Source organism: Colletotrichum fructicola (genome assembly GCF_000319635.2).
Source record: "Colletotrichum fructicola Nara gc5 chromosome Unknown KSG_Nara_v1_contig02, whole genome shotgun sequence".
Lineage (NCBI taxonomy): Eukaryota > Fungi > Ascomycota > Sordariomycetes > Glomerellales > Glomerellaceae > Colletotrichum > Colletotrichum fructicola.
The window spans coordinates 3,571,256-3,591,208 of NW_027094052.1; the positions used below are offsets into that span (position 1 = coordinate 3,571,256).

At 37.0% G+C, this 19,953-nt stretch overlaps 4 protein-coding genes across 4 annotated transcripts; 3 read left to right on the forward strand and 1 right to left on the reverse strand.

The window, feature by feature from the left end:
• Nucleotides 1–646: 646 nt before the first annotated feature.
• On the forward strand, nucleotides 647–3,363 carry urg1 (Uracil-regulated protein 1; the record flags this gene model as incomplete). Its single annotated transcript, XM_066151174.1, has 20 exons — nucleotides 647–960; nucleotides 1,064–1,182; nucleotides 1,250–1,258; nucleotides 1,300–1,324; nucleotides 1,411–1,476; nucleotides 1,526–1,665; nucleotides 1,726–1,769; nucleotides 1,817–1,854; nucleotides 1,910–1,979; nucleotides 2,033–2,072; nucleotides 2,125–2,180; nucleotides 2,234–2,276; nucleotides 2,331–2,413; nucleotides 2,463–2,618; nucleotides 2,674–2,683; nucleotides 2,779–2,941; nucleotides 3,000–3,029; nucleotides 3,089–3,188; nucleotides 3,250–3,299; nucleotides 3,351–3,363. The coding sequence occupies 20 exons, from the start codon at nucleotides 647–649 to the stop codon at nucleotides 3,361–3,363; spliced, it is 1,569 nt and encodes a 522-aa protein (XP_066009460.1).
• A 1,112-nt stretch (nucleotides 3,364–4,475) lies between these two features.
• CGGC5_v003747 (uncharacterized protein) lies at nucleotides 4,476–4,960 on the forward strand (the record flags this gene model as incomplete). Its single annotated transcript, XM_032033670.1, has 2 exons — nucleotides 4,476–4,812; nucleotides 4,878–4,960. The coding sequence occupies 2 exons, from the start codon at nucleotides 4,476–4,478 to the stop codon at nucleotides 4,958–4,960; spliced, it is 420 nt and encodes a 139-aa protein (XP_031886936.1).
• A 1,166-nt stretch (nucleotides 4,961–6,126) lies between these two features.
• On the forward strand, nucleotides 6,127–7,378 carry RPS1 (40S ribosomal protein eS1; the record flags this gene model as incomplete). Its single annotated transcript, XM_032033667.2, has 6 exons — nucleotides 6,127–6,140; nucleotides 6,245–6,329; nucleotides 6,386–6,411; nucleotides 6,569–7,070; nucleotides 7,133–7,241; nucleotides 7,311–7,378. 6 exons carry the CDS (start codon nucleotides 6,127–6,129, stop codon nucleotides 7,376–7,378), a joined length of 804 nt encoding a protein of 267 aa, XP_031887107.2.
• A 465-nt stretch (nucleotides 7,379–7,843) lies between these two features.
• On the reverse strand, nucleotides 7,844–8,998 carry CGGC5_v003749 (Abhydrolase domain-containing protein; the record flags this gene model as incomplete). The annotated part of the gene is made up of 6 exons (XM_032033666.1): nucleotides 7,844–7,875; nucleotides 7,929–8,235; nucleotides 8,291–8,486; nucleotides 8,547–8,671; nucleotides 8,722–8,761; nucleotides 8,811–8,998. 6 exons carry the CDS (start codon nucleotides 8,996–8,998, stop codon nucleotides 7,844–7,846), a joined length of 888 nt encoding a protein of 295 aa, XP_031887106.1.
• Between the last annotated feature and the right edge of the window lie 10,955 nt (nucleotides 8,999–19,953).

A 19,953-nucleotide genomic window follows, 5' to 3' on the forward strand; every position in this document is an offset into this window, starting at 1 on the left:
GCCCCAGAAGGAAAGCCAGGAGGTGCATGTGCAAGTTCCAATCGCGTCTGTACTGCACCACCAGTAGCGGGAGGTCGAGGTGCATGTGCGGCGCCTTCCGAGAGGTCACAAGGCCTCGCTCAGGCAGTGATCCTATGCTCGAGGTACCTAGGGTCACCTTAGATTCAGATGCGTATCGCAGTAACGCCTTAGCCCCTCGCATTCTGCCATCCCTTACATCTGTTTGCTACATAGTTAATCCTCTCTTCATCCGATTTAGTCATCTGTTGAACTGCCACCCTAGACGACTGTGGACCAGCCATCGGTGGTCACCGTCTTGTCTCGTCCTTCTTAAGAGGCTCCGGCCTCCCAGCTTCCGGCAACTACTTGTCGTCTAAACTTCGCCGTCTGAACTTACCCCTGGCCCCAGACTTGCTTCATCTTGTCTTACTTTCGCGGGTTTTGTCCCTATCCTCCTCCTTTCTTCCTTTCATCCTCTTTTCTACCGCCTCCTCGCCCTCTTTTTTCGCCAGCTTCACAATCCTTGTGGTCTCCCTCCTGTAACCCTCGCATCACCACCCACCTGCTACTGACCACGTCAAGCCCCAGCTGCTTTCACTTCCGACCTGTATTGTGCCGTGAACCTCATCTTCAAACTTAGGCAGTGATGAGTACTGGAAGCCCCCCCGAGGAGGCCTTGGCCCAGGTGCTCGGCTCCCTGCGCTCCATCCAGCAAACCCAGTCGGACCTTGTAGCTGCCGTCGATTCATTGACCCAGCGATACCATCAGCTGTCTGGTGATGCCAATGTCGCCGCCGCACTTGCCCCGAGCCCGGCTATCGGCGTAGCCCCCGAAGCACTCCGCACCTCCGATGCTGCCGGTGGCTCGGACCAGCAGTCATCCGATCTGACCCTCCAGGCCCCGGCAGTTCCTTCGTCTCCAAGCCAGCGATCCGGCCTCACATCCCGTATCATTTTAACGTATGTCCACGTTGCCGAACCGTTTTTCCTGATCCGTTCATTTCCTCCCATCCGCTAGCGGCATTCGAAGTCATCTCAGCTCCCCTACTAAAGTAACACACAGAACATACCCAAAGCAGATTGGCATCAAGCCTCTGCCCCTGATTTGGGGCGAGGGAGAGCCTCATCGCCGAGGTCCAGTTGTCGTTTCCCGATCTTCATCCACCATTGGAAGACGTAACGGTTCGTATCTTTGACACCACATTATACTATTCACGCAGTTGCGGCTAATCAGGTTTCATCACCGTAGCCATCGGAGGTGAGTACCGTTTGTGCTTGGGTGAGCTTCTGATTTTGTAGGGACTGACCTATTGAACTTAGCTCAGTAAGTTAAACATACCTGACGCCTCTGAGAATACAGTACAGCAGGCAGAACAGCAAATGCTTCGTATCTAACACAGCTCTTGCCAGTGGCGGGTCGTATTCAATTTACTATGCTTTGGCTGTTGCTAGCAAACAGCTTAACCTGGAGCATAGGTAAGACCCTGTTGGATCACGCACGTTTCGCAAAAGGCTCACATTCCAGACCCGATTTCACCAACACGGAGCCGGCTGCCAAAATTGGACCCTTTCCTCAGTGGGGAGACCCTAAGAAGATTGTGGCGATGGATCCTTGGGGACATTTGGCGCCGTGGCTCTTCAAAGATACGATTGAAAGAGACAATGGTACGAGAACCTCGAGAACATCGTCTGCACAGACAGTCACGCACTAATACGAGGTTGAAGTTGATATCCGCCCGACTATCGCCATCACTAAGGCACACATGAAGGTTCGCGATCGCACGTGCATATGATATCGATGTGCTAACGTCTGCAGCTGCCGGAGCTGGAAGAAAGCGTCAGGACGGGAAGGCTGTGAGTTTTCTTGACGCAAGAAATGGAACTTGCTTTGACTGACCTGGGATGTTAGCGTTCCTGACGGCAAGGTCTGTATTAACAACCTCGGAGAGCTTGCTGTGACCAAGTTTGCCGTTGAGCCTGTATGTCGACGCCACTAAGACGACCGAAAATGACGCAGCTAACATTGACCTAGGTGTGGTATCTGCCTGGGGTTGCCGAGAGATTTGGCATCGGTTCGTCATAGTTCCATCTCAATGACCATTGAGTATCTAACTTAGCCTCTAGACGAGGGGGCCTTGAGGCGATCATTGTTCGAGCACACTGGGGGTAGCTACCCTGAGGTAAGTAACGTGGGCTCATCAGAAATCGGGCTCTTGGCTGACTGAATTGTCAGTTGATCACCCGCGGAGACATCAAAGTTTTCCTTCCCCCCATCGGTGAGCAGGCCTGAAGCAGATTTCGACTTCGAGCTGACCTATTGACCCGGATAGGTGGGCTGACTGTGTACTGTTTCGGTGATCCCGCCAAGATGTCAGACGAGTCGGTGCGGTTGGCATTGCGCATCCACGATGAGGTTTGCAACATGGACTCCGGCAATGACTTCCCCGCTTACAGTACCCTAGTGCAACGGCAGTGATGTCTTTGGATCTGACATCTGCACCTGTCGTCCTTACCTCATCTTTGGCATTGAAGAGGCGGTCAAGGAAGCGCAGAATGGTGGTAGCGGCGTTGTGATATACTTCAGGAAGGAAGGCAGAGCTCTCGGTGAAGTCACCAAGGTGAGTAACTAGCGTGCCTTCATTCAATGCGAACAAAGCTGACACAGAGCTATAGTACCGTGAGTGTACCCTGAGTTGCGCGCCCGTGCCTGATTGAACTAAGCGCAGCTGCCGACCTGTCGCAGAACGTTTGTAAGATAGATGCTGACGGGGAACACAGTCGTGTACAACGCTCGTAAGCGGGGTGAAGACCGGGCTTCAGACTACTTCAAGAGAACCGAGAACATTGCAGGTGTCAAGGACATGCGTTTCCAAGCCCTGATGCCGGATATCCTTCACTGGCTTGGAATCCGCAAGATCGATCGCATGCTCAGCATGAGCAAGTGAGTAGAGGCTTCTCCCAGCGAAGCCGTCGTACCGCTAACAGGTCATTTCCAACAGCATGAAGCACGACGCCATCGTGGGACAAGGGTGAGCGATGAGTTTCACGTCCAGAAACGTCGATGGGATTGCGCTGACAGTATCTGCAGAATTCCCATCCATGAGCGGGTAGAACTCCCAGAGGAATTGATACCGGCAGATTCCCGAGTCGAGATAGACGCGAAAATCACCGCAGGCAAGCCAACACAAGTAAACTGCGAACCATTCTGAGTGCTGACATCAGAGTCTAGGGTACTTCACCGCTGGAAAGCGTATGACGGAAGAAGAGCTGAGGGCTGTGCAGGGTCGGCTCTGGGAAGAGTATGTTCCCCCAGGTTGGAGACAATTCATCGACCGCTGACATGCCCGCAGTATTGACCACTAGGCACCACATCCAGAAACTTGGGCCGGTGGTGCGTTGAACGAGTAAGGGAGCAGCGTGGAAACAAAGGTGCCTCAATGCTGAGCAAAGACCAGCTGTGTTATTGACCCTCCCCATGTAACTACCGCATCATCGCCGGTCTCCGGATGGATGGGGCGAGTAAATGTTGGACCTGCGGGTGATATATCATTCCCTTTCCCCTGGTTGTGTCGGCGGCATGAAGAAGAGGGGTGCAGCGGAAGTCGGGTAGGAATGTTGCTGCGGCATCGTCGCATGTACTGGCAAGCTGGCGGTTTAGGGACGGGAAGGCCCCATATATAGTAACGGACGCCATTGGGTTAGATATCTCCCGGTGAGCTAATTGACACGAGACGTCACTACAACCACGTAACATGGTCGTCGCACCACCAACGCGCGTGAGGAAACTAGGCCTGGCCTGGCCCGATCCGCATGTGCTGTATGTGTATGTGTATGTGTGCGTGTGCGTGTGTGTGTGTGTGTGTGTGTGTGTGTGTGTGTGTGTGTGTGTGTGTGTGTGTGGTTAATTGTGTATGAAAAGTGCCAAGGAGCAGCGACGCATGTACCGCTCCCAGCTTCTCCAGTTCCATGTCGTTGACCGGTGCGGTGCAATGGCGGTGTTCAGCCGGGATTGGACTCGACTTCCCGGGAATGGGCGGGAAATGGCGGGAACTGGTCAGCCAAACGGTTAGCCACCCCACAGTAGCTGCATGTGTGATGCCGGCCATGCATGGCCTTTGCGTATAAGTGCCCAAACAGACGCTCACCGACCCATACAACTCTAGACACATAGTTGGGAGCCGGTCCCATCAGGCACCGGCCATGTGGCCCAATGAATGCACGCTTAGCCCGTCAGCGGAAAACCATCGACCAGGCTCGGCCCCTCGTGGACCGATGCTCCCGCCAGGTAGCCGGGCTTGATGGCTGTTGATAATGTGCATGATATCCGCGTGAGGATGGGGTCAAAGGCAAACATGATTTCCATCCGGCTTACTGTAGTTTTGCTAAAACCGATCAATCAACCGTGAGCATTCACGCCTAGCTGGGGTAGCATCCTTCTTTATCCATTCAATCATACCACAATCCACCTGGCAACTATGGCGGCCGTCGCCCGGGATTTGCGAGACGATGACAACATGAGGAGAAGGGAATCATCGCCTCGAGCAGATCGTCGACGCCGACCGAGGCTACTACGAGCCAGTGCAACTGAGCCTTCCATCACAACAACGTCGAATGCCAGTCGTGGTGCCATATCAAGTCCGCAGTCAACTCAGAGAGCTACCGAGTTGCTCAATCGCGTCGCAGTTTATTCCGGTCCAGCCCCCGAGTACTCACCCACGTCGGGTGCGGCACCTCCCATGGCATCGTTGAGCGCCGAGGACGTGACCGTGGCGTCCGCCAACCGCGTACATGGTCACAGGGAGCACCATCCTTGTCCGTGAAGTCCCAGGACGTTGGACAGCAACGAGTTAACTTTGCTGACGACATGCGTTGTCCAGATTCGAACGGCTATTTCAGCTTTCCCAATTTCGATGCCTGGGACGGAGAGCGGCGCAGTGACGGCAAAGAGGAAGATGTTTGAGCAACTCGATGAAGAAGGCGACAACGGCAGGCAGAGTTAAAAAATGTCCGCCCGTCCCAGGAATGAGACGTTTCTGGATGCCTCACGAAAGGCATATGATGACGATGATGACGGGGCCCTACGGGCTGTCCACGATTCTGCATGAGCCGTACGACCTAGCGAGGAATGTCATGGCCTCGGAGGGTGGTTACATGTCAATGGCGAACTGTCTTCTCGACCGAAGAAAACGAGCCTGAAGACAAGGTAGGGGGTTTTATCGTGGTTTTATGCTGCATCGGCGAATGCGCAACGAAGACGGGCACGAGGTGAATGATGGCGAGATGACAATCGCCACCGGGGCTCCTCTTAGGCGGTTGTATGGTCTGGGTGGGGAAGTAAGGACAGAAACACCATAGGTCAACTTCACCGGTCATAACAGGACGGACAACATCACTTGGGTAGAGTGAAGGAGGGATCATGGGCATCACACCTTCTGCAAGAGGGATGGATGGATGGCGGCTAGCAAATAATTGCGGAAGCCTTGAGAATTGTACTTTTCTGCTGGATACCCAGGTGCAGGATGGCGTCAGGTAATCAATGCCTTCTGTTGGTGCCATTGTGGGAGTCGAGATTCTTCATTGTGAAGTTGGATCGTGATAGGCAAATTGTACCATGTTCATCTGAACGTTGCGCTCAACGCGGAGGCGCCCAATCGACCGATAGTCCACGTCCAGCCACACTCTTAATGCGGCCGCAGCCACACCTGGCTGAGCTGTGACATTCACTGCCCGGAGACACCCACACCACACTGCGTACCTACCTACCGAAGGAGGCACTGTCCCCGCAAGGTAGGTAGGTACTTTCTCTGTACCGGGAGTGGGTCTTTGGGGCTGACTGAACAAATTTTTTTCATGATTTTTTGTGCATCACGTGATTACAGTGCGGGAAGGACCGTGCGTGGTCTCATCCAGTATGGTGTCTCTTGGTGCTGACTTTGGGGCAGGGGCAAGCACAGTGCTGTCCCGGGGTTGCAGGCCGCCTGGATTACATAATTCGAACGGGGCACACTCGCTAAGAATTTCGGCCACACAACCTGCGCTCTCAATTTTATCACCAGCGAAAACACCACCCCTCCAATCTTTCAACTACTCAACGTTCATCCGCCAGACAAATAGCAGCCGCCCAAAATGGCTGTTGGAAAGTAAGCGACATCACTCCTGCAGACAAATAACGATGCGCGCGCCGTCGAGTGTCGCTGCCGTACGCATTCTCGCCGTCAGTTGCTAACCATTCTGCTTTCTCTAGGAACAAGAGATTGTCCAAGGGCAAGAAGGGTCTCAAGAAGAAGACCGTGGACCCCTTCTCCCGCAAGGATTGGTACCAGATCAAGGTAAGGGTCGGCGCAGCCATAATTTCGGCGACATGTAGCTGACAATGCCGCGACAGGCCCCGGCCCCCTTCAACGTCAGAGAGTGAGTTCTGCCAGCCCGATGTTCCAACAACCGGATAGCCCGCAGCGACAGAAGACCGACAGCGAACTCGGAGGACACGATCGAGAAGAGGTCGATGGAGGGGGCGCAGACAGGGTTGGAGATGACTTCGCAAGCGGATTGCTGACTCCTTCTGCAGTGTCGGCAAGACCCTGGTCAACAGAACCACCGGTCTGAAGAACGCCAACGATGCCCTCAAGGGCCGCATCTTGGAGGTCTCTCTGGCGGATCTCCAGAAGGACGAGGACCACGCTTTCCGCAAGGTTAAGCTCCGCGTCGACGAGGTCCAGGGCAAGAACTGCCTGACCAACTTCCACGGCCTCGACTTCACCTCCGATAAGCTCCGCTCCCTCGTCCGCAAGTGGCAGACCCTCATTGAGGCCAACGTCACTGTCAAGACCACCGACGACTACCTCCTCAGACTCTTCGCCATCGCTTTCACCAAGCGCCGCCCCAACCAGATCAAGAAGACGACATACGCTGCTTCTTCGCAAATCCGTGCCATTCGCCGCAAGATGACCGAGATCATCCAGCGTGAGGCTTCCACCTGCACCCTCACCCAGCTTACCTCCAAGCTCATCCCCGAGGTTATCGGCCGTGAGATTGAGAAGTCCACCCAGGGCATCTACCCCCTCCAGAACGTACGTTTCAGATCCATATGTGGTGGTGCGCGCAAATTTCAGAGCTGACTCGATGTCCTCAGGTCCACATCCGCAAGGTCAAGCTCCTCAAGCAGCCTAAGTTCGACCTTGGTGCCCTGATGGGTCTCCACGGCGAGTCTGGCACCGACGACCAGGGACAGAAGGTTGAGCGTGAGTTCAAGGAGCGCGTTCTTGAAGAAGTCTAAGGAGCAAGAACTTAGACGGAGGAAGGTTCGGCAGCAGGGAACTCTGGCTCTATCGGCCGGAAAACAAATTCGGCATTGTTTAGGTCGTTGCACATGGCGTAGCATTAAGGCGGCTGCGGGTCTAGGTTACCTCAAAATGGTAAATGGTCAATTCTTCAAGACACTGTGTCGGGTGTGCGCAGCCTCGCTTCCGAATCATGACGGCAAGACTTGGGTTTCGGGATCCGACTGGAGGATATAAAAGAAAAAGGCGTCATGTGTGTATGTGGAATGGACGGACACGTTTTTTGTTGCAGTCCGTTTTCGACCAAGGGCAGACTCTCGCAGTACCACCAATGCGACTTCGTTCCTGGAACCAGCATGGCCCATTGCGGGTTCTCGTGACTGGAGAGCTCGGTTTACAAGGAGCGTCTTTGTGGTGACGTAGTTTGCATCCCATGATTCGGGGCATGTCAAATTGGACCTAGTGTGTGTCTAGATATTTGTCTATTCCATGCCTGTCTACGAATGAATACAACCCTGCCCTATCCTCCTCTGCCACGCACATGCGCTCTATGACGCCTTCCGCTATTCGGGTCCTCTTAGAAACTCGACGACCGCTACGACTCATGCGTGAGTTCTTGCTACGCGACCGGTACTAAGGGGAACTTACCCTGGCGGAAGTCTTCCGGCTTCTCTGATATCACCCAGTGACCGGCGTCGATGTCTGCCAACCGAAACTTGGGGAAGAATTGTCCGATGATGGGCAAAACATCATCCGGTACATACTTGCTTTTGGTTCCGCGGACAAAAAGAGCAGGCTTCTCGAAACGAACCTTGCTCGGATCTTTGTATGGGAAGTCCCCCATGTGGTTCAAAGAACGACCAATGATGTCCAGTGGAACTCGAAACTTTTGCTCCGGCTTCCCTGCTTGGGGCCGATGTAGATTGCCAAGCAGGAATTGACGAATAGGCAGAGACTTATGTCACAGAGTCAATGAAATGTGCGCTGCGTTTGGGCACGGAGAGTCTTACACTTTCATACTCTTTGAGAATCTGGTCCGCCTCTGCCTGCCTGGTGACATTGGCAGATTCGATCCTTCTCATGCCTTGGATATACTTCCCAAAACCACTTTCCAGTACTGCATCCACCGGCGCATTGTCGACCGCGACGATGTCCTTGACGAGATCAGGCGATTCCAACGCAAGTGTCATGGCAGCCTTAGCACCCCTTCAGAAGACATGGCTCAGTACGCGACATCTCTTTGAAACCTAGTGATCTTTTACTCACATCGAATGCCCAATGATGGTCGGTTGACGGAGGTCATGCTGGTCTATGAAACCCGCGACATCATCTGCCATGTGTACGTAGTCGTGATGCCAGTCATGAGGCGACTCTCCATGGTTGCGCAGGTCCTGGCACCATCATCAATACCGCGGCCAAGTCTTGCGAGTAGTTCCTTTACCAATGCATAGACGGGTCTTCCAAGATCACGTGCGAGTACTCTGGAAGTGTGTCAGAAAAACGGAATCCGTCCATGGCGGGTTGACTCACTTGCTGATGCTTCTGTTGTTCTTCTTGGACCCAAAGAGGCCATGAAGGAAAATGATAGGGGCAACCAACCCAGCGGCTGCTTTGCTTGGCTCATGCAAGTCGTAGGACAGCGTCAGCCTATTCTGAGTCGATAAAGGCCTCAGCTGTGCTGATCCAGCCAGAGTACCCCGGCGAATGAAGCGCTGCATTGTGGACAGCGTCATTTTAGCTGAAGTGAGATGAGGCTGATGAAAATTTATATACTACTGATGTTGCGATACCCTCAATCTAAGCTGCAGCCTTACTACCTATCACGTGATAGATAGTGTTATATAAGCCGCGCGTGAAGATATTAGCTTATAATATAAACTACTTTTCTAAATAATTACTCTTATAATATACTTTTATTTTTAATAACTTATATATTTATAATTTATAAAAGCTATAAGTTATTCTATTAATAATAAAACTCTTTTTATAAATAATTATTTAATATTTAAAAATTAATAATTTATATGATATATTTGTTTTAAGTGTTATATATATTTAAGAAGTTTTTAAAATTATATTAACTTATATATAACTAACTATATTAAAAGCTACTAGCTTTATATTATAAGATTTAACTAATATTAATTATAAAAGCTAAATTAATCTCCTTACTTTCTATTAATAACTTTTAGGTTATATAATTATAGTTTAAACTTAAATATTTTTTCTACTTTTATACTTCTCTATTAAAGTTTAATTATTATAATAAGCTAAATTAACTATTTTCCTCTAGCTACTTCTATTTCTATTAGTTTCCTCTATTTTTTAAGGCGTTTTCAAGCTATACTTACTCTTTACGCTATATTTAATTTATACTTATCTTCTATTAAAGTTTCTTTTATTATTTAGACGTCTATATTATTAGTTTTATTAAATATAGAGGCTTTAAAGCTTTTATATTATTATTTAGTTATGATATTTTCTACTTTATTATGTAGTTTTAATAAAAAGCTTTATAATTATTAACTGTACTCTTAATATTAGATTTACCCTTTTTAACTTATTAATATTTAAGCTTTTAAGCTACTTTAGTTACTTTAAAAAGGTTTATAAAGTATTTGTAAGTATTAAGATTATTCTTATAAGTTATAAATATATAAGTTATTAAGAATAAAGGTATATTATAAGAGTAACTACTTAGAAAAGTAGTTTATATTATAAGTTAATATCTATATATATAGCTTATATAATACTATATATTATATAATAAGTAATAAGTAGTAAAGCTATAGCTTAAGTTAAAAATATTATAATATACCTCTTTAAATATTATAAATTGATAAAAAAGCTATTTCCTATTATTATATACTTAAAATCTATTTAAATTTATTATATAAAATATATAAAAATAGTTTTTAAAATAATAAATTGAATAGATAAGTAAAATTAATATTTATAGTTATATTTATAGAATATAAGAATACTTAATAGTTACTTAGTTATTGAAATAAGTTATAAATATATTTAAAATTCATAGCTTTTCTTAATATAGTTAGTATAAACTATTAAATAAAAATAATAAAAATAAATAAAACTTTCTATTTTTTTTATAATCAAACTTTTATTTTTTAAATTATTTATATTTTATAAAAATTAGTTCTTAAAAATCCTAAATTATCTATTATAGTATTTATATAACTTAGCATTAAATAATTATTAAAATAATTAATATAATTATTAAAACCTTTACTAACTATTTTATAAATTAAAATTCATAATACTTATTAATGAAAAAAGCTATTACTAATATATATAAAGTATATAAATACAAAAAAAACTACTGTTAATATTATTATTACTATTATTATTATTAATAGTTCTCTCTTTATTTCTGATAATAATAATAATAATAATAATAAGTTTATTGTATTTCTTAGCTTTTTTATATTTCTCTATTTCTATCCTCATAATTTTACTATCAAAGAAAATAAGAATAAAAATAAGTAACAGTTATAACTCTTTATATATATATTATCTCAAGTATTATAAATATTATAAATATTATACTAATTACTTGGAAATAGCTTTTTAAACCCCTTTTTATTATGAAGTTCTTTATAGAAAACACTTTAGATTTATTTTTTTAAATAAAACTTAAAGTTATTATTATAGCTTTATATTCATAGTTATTAATACTTTTAATATAAAGTATTATAAAAAGAACTAGTATATATTATATATTTCTACAGTATTATAAAAAGAACTAGTATATATTATATATTTCTACTTTTGAGAGCTATTTTCTATCTCTTTAGTATTTATTATAATACTTTTTATTTATTACTTTTAAGAAGTTATAAAGTTTAACTTTATTAATTAAGCTATAAATATAACATGTTTAGAAGTATTTTTTTAATTTAGAGATATTTTCTTAAGGTTTAAAAGTATTTTATAACTTTTTTAAACTTTCAATATACGATCTTAATTACTAAAGAGTTAATACTTAATATACTTCTATTTTTACTTAAAATAATATTACTAAAGCTTTTATTTTTATTATACTTACTTTTATATTTACTCCTCTTTTAGCTTTTATTATACGTAATATACTTATTAGTTTTTCTTATTATATTTGTAACTTTTGATATTATATTCATTATCTTCTCTCTATTTAATAATAAATAAGGAGTTCTTTTTAGCTTTATTATAATTAATATACTTTTTATAACTACTTTAGCTTAATATTAATAAAGCTATTTAGATATATTTATTATTACTTTTTATATTTATAGACATTAAGTTTTATTATTAAGTTTAAAAAGTTTTTATATTAGTAGTTTAATTAACTTATATAAGTAGGTATTATAGTTTACTTTATACTTTATTTCTTAATATTTTAAACTTAATAGTAGTATTTTAACTTATACTTAATTTTAATAAAGTAAATAAATAAATCTTAAGATAACTAAGTTAGTTATTAATACTTAGCTTAACTTATCTTTAGTAGAAAAATATAAGTAGATAAGTAGTAAGACAGTAAAATATACTAACAAGAGCGTTATTTATAATATTATTATTTATAAAAATATTATCTATAAAATTATAAAACTATTATTTATAATATAGAATACTAATAATACTTTTAGTTAAAGTTTAATTATAGCATAAACTTATACTTAAAAGTATAAACTTAATAATATAACTTTCTATTACTATAGCTAAAAAGGTTTTTATAGCTATCATATAAAAGCTTAACTATTAAAATAAAGCTTTAAGCTTATTCTTTATATCTTCTTATATATGTAATAACTTTATATAATATCTTTCTCTCTTATTATACTTATATATAAGCTAAGTAAAATATATTAAATAACTTAATTTATAAGAGTAAACTTAATAAAATTAAAAGCTTTAAATATAATAACTTTTTCTATATTAATAAGAAGATTCTATTTAAATTTATTTGGAAGTATTTACTTAAAATAGTTAATAAACATAAAATATTGAAGTTATATAATTTTAAAGTTAATATAAAGATAGTTAAAGTTACTAATAATAATTTTAATAAGCTATTAGCTTTATATCATAAAATTTAATTAGTATTAATTATAAAAACTAAAGTAATTTCTTTATTTTCTATTAATAACTTTCAAGTTATATAACTATTTAGATATTATCTTTACTTTTACACTTTTCTAACTTTAAGTATTATGTTAAATTCTAACTATTGTCTTTTAACTACTTCTATTTCTATTAGTCTCTTCTATTCCTTTTTTTTCTACTATTTAGAGATTTATATTATAAGTTTTATTAAGTTAAATATTCTTAAGTTTTAATATTATTATATTATATAAATAATATCTTCTATTTTATTATATAGCTTTAATATAAAGCCTTATTACTATTAGCTATACTTTTAATATATTTATCTTTCCTAACGTATTAAGCTTTTAAGGTATTTTAACTATCTTAAAGAGGTTTATAAAATAGTTATAAGTATTAAAATTATAATTTATAGCTTTAATTATCTCTATATTAACTTTAAAGCTATACAACTTTAATATTCTATACTTATTAGCTATCTTAAATAAGTATTTCTAAATAAATTTAAGTAAAGTTTTTTTATTAATATAGAGAAAGTTATTATACTTAAAGCTTTTAATTTCATTAACTTTAATTTTATAAACTAAGTTATTTAGTATAACTTTATCTAATTTATATATAGTTATAATAAAGGAAATAGATATTATAGTTATTATAAATAAGAAAATATAAAGAATAAATTTAAAGCTTTATTTAAAGTAGTAATTAAGTTTTTATACTATAGCTATAAAAACCTTTTTAGCTATATAAAGAGTTATACTATTAAGTTTACACCTTTAAATATAAGTTATTATTAAATTGTTATTACATTATATATAAATAACGCTCTTATTAATATATTTAATTACTTTACTACTTATTTATTTATTTATTTCTATATAGCTAGAGATAAGTTAAGCTAAGCGTTAATAACTAATGATGTTAAGATTTATTTACTTATTTTATTAAAATTAAATATAAATTAAAATTCTACTATTAAGTTTAAAATACGAAGAAAAAAAGTATTAAATAAACTATAATATTTATTTATATAAGTTAATTAAACTATTAATAATAATAATCTTAATACTTATAAATATCTTATAAACTTCCTTAAAATAGCTAAAATAACCTAAAGATTTATTAATAAGTTAGAAAAAGTAAATTTCATATTAAGAGTATAACTAATAGTAATAACGTGGTTCACCACTCCGCGGGCCACCCCACTCCGCGGGCCACTTTTCACCAAAACCATGACATCGACTTTGCGACTGCATTTTCCACGCAACGATCATGCCGGTGCACGTTCTCGAGTCCCGAATCATTCTTGCGATGGAGGCGAAGCGAACGAACCCTCAATTGAGTATCAGACGCCTTGCCTCGCAGTTTGACGTGCCTCGATCGACACTGCAGTACAGAATGACCGGTCGGACTACTAGAAGCGACAAGACCAACGGATCACCAACTTTGACATTAGACGAAGAGGAAGCCATTGTCCAGTACATACTTGATCTGGATTCCAGAGGATTCTCGCCCCGGAGATGCGATGTGGAAGATATGGCCAATCTTCTAACCGCGAAGCGCAACTCGCGACGCGTCGGGAAGAATTGGACAGATCGGTTTATTAAACGACGATCAGAGCTCCAGACGCCTTTTACTCGCGTCTATGATTATCAAAGGGCCTTACAAGAAGATCCAAACGTGTTGAACGCGTGGTTCCAACTTATTATCAACATGCGTGCCAAATACAGTATCCAAGACGGCGACTTTTATAACTTTGACGAAACTGGCTTTATGATGGGTATGATTCGCGCCCAAATGGTAGTTACACGATCAGAACGTGTTGGAAAAGCAAAGGCTATTCAGCCTGGCAATCGAGAATGGGCGACAGCGATTTGCAGCATCGCAGCAGATGGTTACGTGGTGCCGCCTTTTCTGTGTGTTGCAGGACGATTTCACCTTGCTGCTTGGTACTCTGGTGGCCACGTCCCGTCCAACTGGGTGGTCAAGACAACTCCAAATGGCTGGACCGACCATGATACTGGTCTCGAATGGCTTCAGCATTTCAATCGCTGTACAAAAACGCGTCAAAAGGGCCTATTTCGGATGTTGGTGCTTGATGGTCACGAAAGTCACATCAACGCCGAATTTGACGAATACTGCAAGGCAAACAACATTATTCCACTCTGTCTACCTGCTCATTCTTCACATCTTACCCAGCCACTCGATGTCGGAGTTTTTAGTCCGTTGAAAAAGGCATATGGTGCCGAGATTTCGTTTCTTGCGCGAGCCAACATTACACACATCACGAAGGATGATTTCTTTCCTGCTTTTAAATTGGCATACCAAGCTGTTTTCACGGAACAAAATGTCAAGCGTGGTTTCCGAGGGTCTGGTCTAGTTCCTCTTGATCCAGAAGCAGTGATTTCCAAGCTGGATATCAGGTTACGGACACCATCACCCCCAGAGACCCCCAATCAGCTACCTCGCCTTTGGACATCTCAAACACCAAGGACCGCCACTGAAGCCATAGAACAGTCCACTCTTATTAAGAATCGAATTGTTAGACATCATGGAAGCTCACCGACACCGATTTTAACCTCTGTTGATCAACTTGCAAAAGCAACAGTGGCTATTAATCACCAGTTGATACTTTTGACTGGAGAGGTTAAAGCACTTCGGGAGGCCAATGAGATACTTTCGAAACGTCGGAGAGCCAAAAGAACCCGATTACAGGATTCAAGACCTCTTACTGGACAAGAGGCTTCTCAGCTTTTGGTGGAAAAGGGTGTTGTTGAGGAGGAAGCCTGTGATAAAGGTCCGGAGGAGGGGTCATCAAAACGTCGCAGAAGGACTTTGCGGTTATGTAGTATCTGTCGCAAAAGTGGACATAATGCGAGAACCTGTCCGGAAGCAGAGGACATGTCTACTTCTTCAGAATCCGAGTTGACCGAGTAAATTTAAATGCGTTTTCATAGAGATACTAAGCCGACAGGATGAAGGGTGGTGAAAAGTGGCCCGCGGAGTGGGGTGGCCCGCGGAGTGGTGAACCACGTTATTTAATATAAAAAAAGATATTTATTATAAATATAAGACTTAATACTATTTAAAACTATACTTACTAAGCTAATACTAAATCTAATTATTAATATATTGTCTTTTAAATATTAAAGAAAGTATAAAGCTATAGAAGTTAGTATTATTTTACTATATAAACTAAATAAGCTAATTAATAGTAAAAAGGCTAAGAAATATATTATAAAAGACTTATTATATAATAATATAAAAGAAGTATAGCGCTTAATTAAAGAGAAACTATTATTAGAACTACAACTATAAATATATATCTTTAGTAAAGCTATTAGTAATAAACTAATACTATATTAGTTATATAACTATAAGGTTAAGCTTATAAAAACTAGCTAAAATAAATTATAATACTTATTATTTTATAAATAATTACTAAAAAAACTAAAAGTAACTTAACAGTATTTAAAAAATAACTTAAATAAAAGCTTTATTACTATAAGTAATACCTCTTGAGCTTTATTTATTCTATTTATTTATAAATATAATAATAGCTTATAGTTTTCTATTAATTACTACTAACTAAATATTAAAACTAAAAAAGATTAATATTTATTATTATGAATAGAAAATACCTTCATATATTTATATAAAACTAAAATCTATATCAAATTTAATATTAGATAAGCTTTTTACAAGATCTATCTTATTAAAAACTATAAAAACTTTATAATATTTAAAACCTAACTCAATATATAAATCCTTAGAATTATTTTTTAAGCTTTATAATAGCTTTTTAATATATAATAATATATAAATTGAATTCTAATAGAATATCTTAATAACCTTTATATAATATATATAGATAATATCTTAATCTATTCAGATAACTTAATAAAGTATTATAAATATATTACTAAGGTATTAACCTAATTATATAAAAATAATTGTAAATTAATATTAAGAAGTATAAGTTTAGTATTATTTAAATAAAATACTTAGGATTTATTATATTTATAGAAGGTTTATAACTTAATTTAGAAAAAGTAAGAATTATTAGAATATAGTTGCTATTTAAAAATATTAAAAGTATATAATTATTCTTTAAGTTTTATAACTTTTATAGGTGTTTTATTAAAGATTATAATAAAATTACCTAATTATTAAACTAGCTTATAGTTAATAGTATTAAAGATAAATAAATTAATATTTATAAAGAGGGTTTTAAAAACTTAAAAATAATTTTATTTTTAACTTTTATTCTATAATATTAAAACTTAAACCTATTTATATATATAGAAATAGATGCTTTTATTTCTATTTATATTAATATTTTATTATAGTAGTAGCTTAATAATAACTTTTAGTACTTAATAGCGTTTTTTCTAAGATTATAAGCTTTATAGAAATAAACTACTTAATTTATAATTATACGATACTTATAATTATCTTAGCGCAAAAAAAATAATATATAGACCTAATATCTATCTTATAGTATTTTAATATAATTATAGATTACTAAGCTTTTTAATTTCTTATAACTAAATAGTTTTTAAATATAAGATAAGCTAAGTAGATAAGCTTACTATTTAATTATAATTTGATAATCTAATACTAATTAAGCTTAATAAATATATTATTAGATGTATATTATATAAAATAGAAGACTTATATATTTAAAAAGATATTAAAAATACTAATAAAACTTAAGTTATATTAAAGCTTTTTATATTATTTGTAGAAGCTTTAGAATAACTATAATAAATACTAACTACTATATTAGCTATCTTAAAACTTATAGTTAGTACTCTTAATCTTATAAGTAAACTATAAAACTAATTATTAGTTAAATATATTTTATAGCTAAATAGGGACCTAAAGATATTATCTCTCAAAACTTATTATACTTTAGCTAGTAATAACTTAAGGTATTAAATAATTCAAGAGGGGGAAGGGTTATTACTAATAAATAGCTATATAATAGTACAAATAGAGGAAAACCTCTATATATATATTATATAAGAAGTTTAAAAGTAATAGCTTTTAGTATACTTAAGATAGAATAAAACTATCAAGATTATTAAAAACTAACACTATTAGTAAGGTCTAATTAGAAATATTAGGTAATATGTTTATAAGTATTATACATATTATAAAGCTTAAAAGCTATAAGATATAACCTTAAGAGAGCTAAGACTATTCCTAATCCCTATATAGCTTTAGTAGTTTATTATAATAGATTTTATAACTTTAGTAAAGGATTATGATAATTTTAATACTATTTAAGTTATAATTTATTATTTTTCTAAACGTCTAATCTTAGTTCCTTATCATAAAATAGTTGCTATAAGAGATATAGCCTAGATGTTTTTCTACTATATATTCTTATATTTTAGTTTCTTTAATAAAATTATGTTAAATTATGAAGCTTAATTTATCTTAAGTTTCTAGAACAAACTTTATAAGATTAGCTCCTTAATAATAAGTTACTTACAAATAAATAAATAAATAGAAGTTATAAATTAATACCTTTAGCAATACTTGTAAGTTTTAGTTAATAAGTATATAGATAACTAGAGTAATTTATTACTTATAGCTAACTTTATATAAGCCTATCTCTTTAGTAAAGCTATAAACTTATTACTATTTAAGATTAAATAAAGCTATAAATTAAGAATATGTTATAACTAAAGTAAGTATATAATAAAATATAATAATAAACTAAACTATAAAGATATTTAAACTATAATTAGCTAAGTATATAACGTTTAGTATACTATTTTAAAGTAGATAGCTATTACTTAGCGTTAATATATATATATATATATAATAATAAACTAAAGCTACTACTTAAATAACCTTACTATAAGTAACTTAGTTTAAGTATTAGTAAAAAGCTAGCGCTCTCTAACTTAGTTAAAACTATTAATACTTTAGGATAAATTATATAAAATCAAAGTAGTAAGCTTTAAAAGTATTTAGGTTATATATTTACTACTTAGTTATTAAGTATATAATACTTTTAACTTAAGCTAGTTATAAAAAACTAATAATAACTTACTACTAAAGTAGTATATTATATTATTACTACTTATTAAATTGTAACAGGCTAGGTCTGTCACATGGGATGCTCTCGGCTATGTTCGGCACTGAGTAAGACATCAAGGGATAGGATATCAAGGGATAGGATATCAAGGGATAGGATATCAAGGGATAGGATATCAAGGGATAGGATATCAAGGGATAGGATATCAGGGTCGAAGATAAAAGGGCATGTAGATGTAGCTGAGATGAACAAGAAACCTTCCTTCCTCATCTGAGGATTCTCATTTGAGAAAGGAAGTACGAGTTGCAACATTGCTCCTACTAACCCTTTGCATAAATATACTAATAGCTTTAAGTTTAAAGTTGATAAAACTATATAATTATAAATTTACTAATAGAAATTATAATACTATATTAATTAGTTAAGCTATAATAGAAACCTTAAGTAGTATAATATAGAAGCTTTTGAATATATACTAATAGTATTATAAGCTTTGTATAATATATACCTAGCTACTAAAAGCCTACTAAAGAACTTATAGTTATAGCTAAATACTATTATAGTAGATTAAAAAAACCCTATATAAGATAATAATAATATAGCTATAGAGGTTTAATATATAAAAGGGGATAATAGTAATAATAATAATATATAATATATATAGACTTAGGAGATAAGGATCCTATATATGCTTTATATATACCTATAATAAGTTATACATAGTTAATTAAATGAGAAATTAATACTTACTTAGAAAAAGTATTTAGTAGAAGAAAAAGATAGCTAATAAGTTACTAAGCACCTTTTTATACCTATTCTAAGGTTTAAAGCTATAAGTATATATAACCCTATATATATAAAATAATAATAATAGTAGTAAGATGTAATACCTATAAGCTTTAAGTATATAACTCCTATATACTACTATTTATATACATATATACCTGCTTACTTAAGCTATTATATTAGTAGATTTACGCTTTTTATTATATATAGAGAGGAAAAAGAAGAGGCTTATAGGGTAGGGGATTTTTGCTTTTATATACATAATAAGTAGTTCCTATAAATAGAAACCTATAGAGAAGGGGGCGGGGGGATGGGGGTATTATTATAGCGTTAGTACTATGCCTACCTTAGAGCGTATTATATACCTAGGTATATAACCTATAGTAAGCACGCTAGGCGCGCTTATAGAGCCCTTATACGCCTACACCCCTACTTCTAACTTTTTCCTTCTATAACTTAATATTAATTAATTTAGGTTAGCACCTATTGCGCGTTAGCTATTACTTATAAGCCTGCTGTCACACTTACTAGTAAATTTACTTTATATAAACTTTATAGCTTAATTAATTTATTAGTTAAAAAGGTTTATAAGATCTAATTTAAATATAGAGAAAAGTTTATTAAGAGAATATAAACTTTTATAAATAACTTAAAAGGAGTTATATATATACCTATTCTTATTAACTTTATAGACTTTATTAAAACCTTAAAAGAAAAGGCTTAATAAACTAA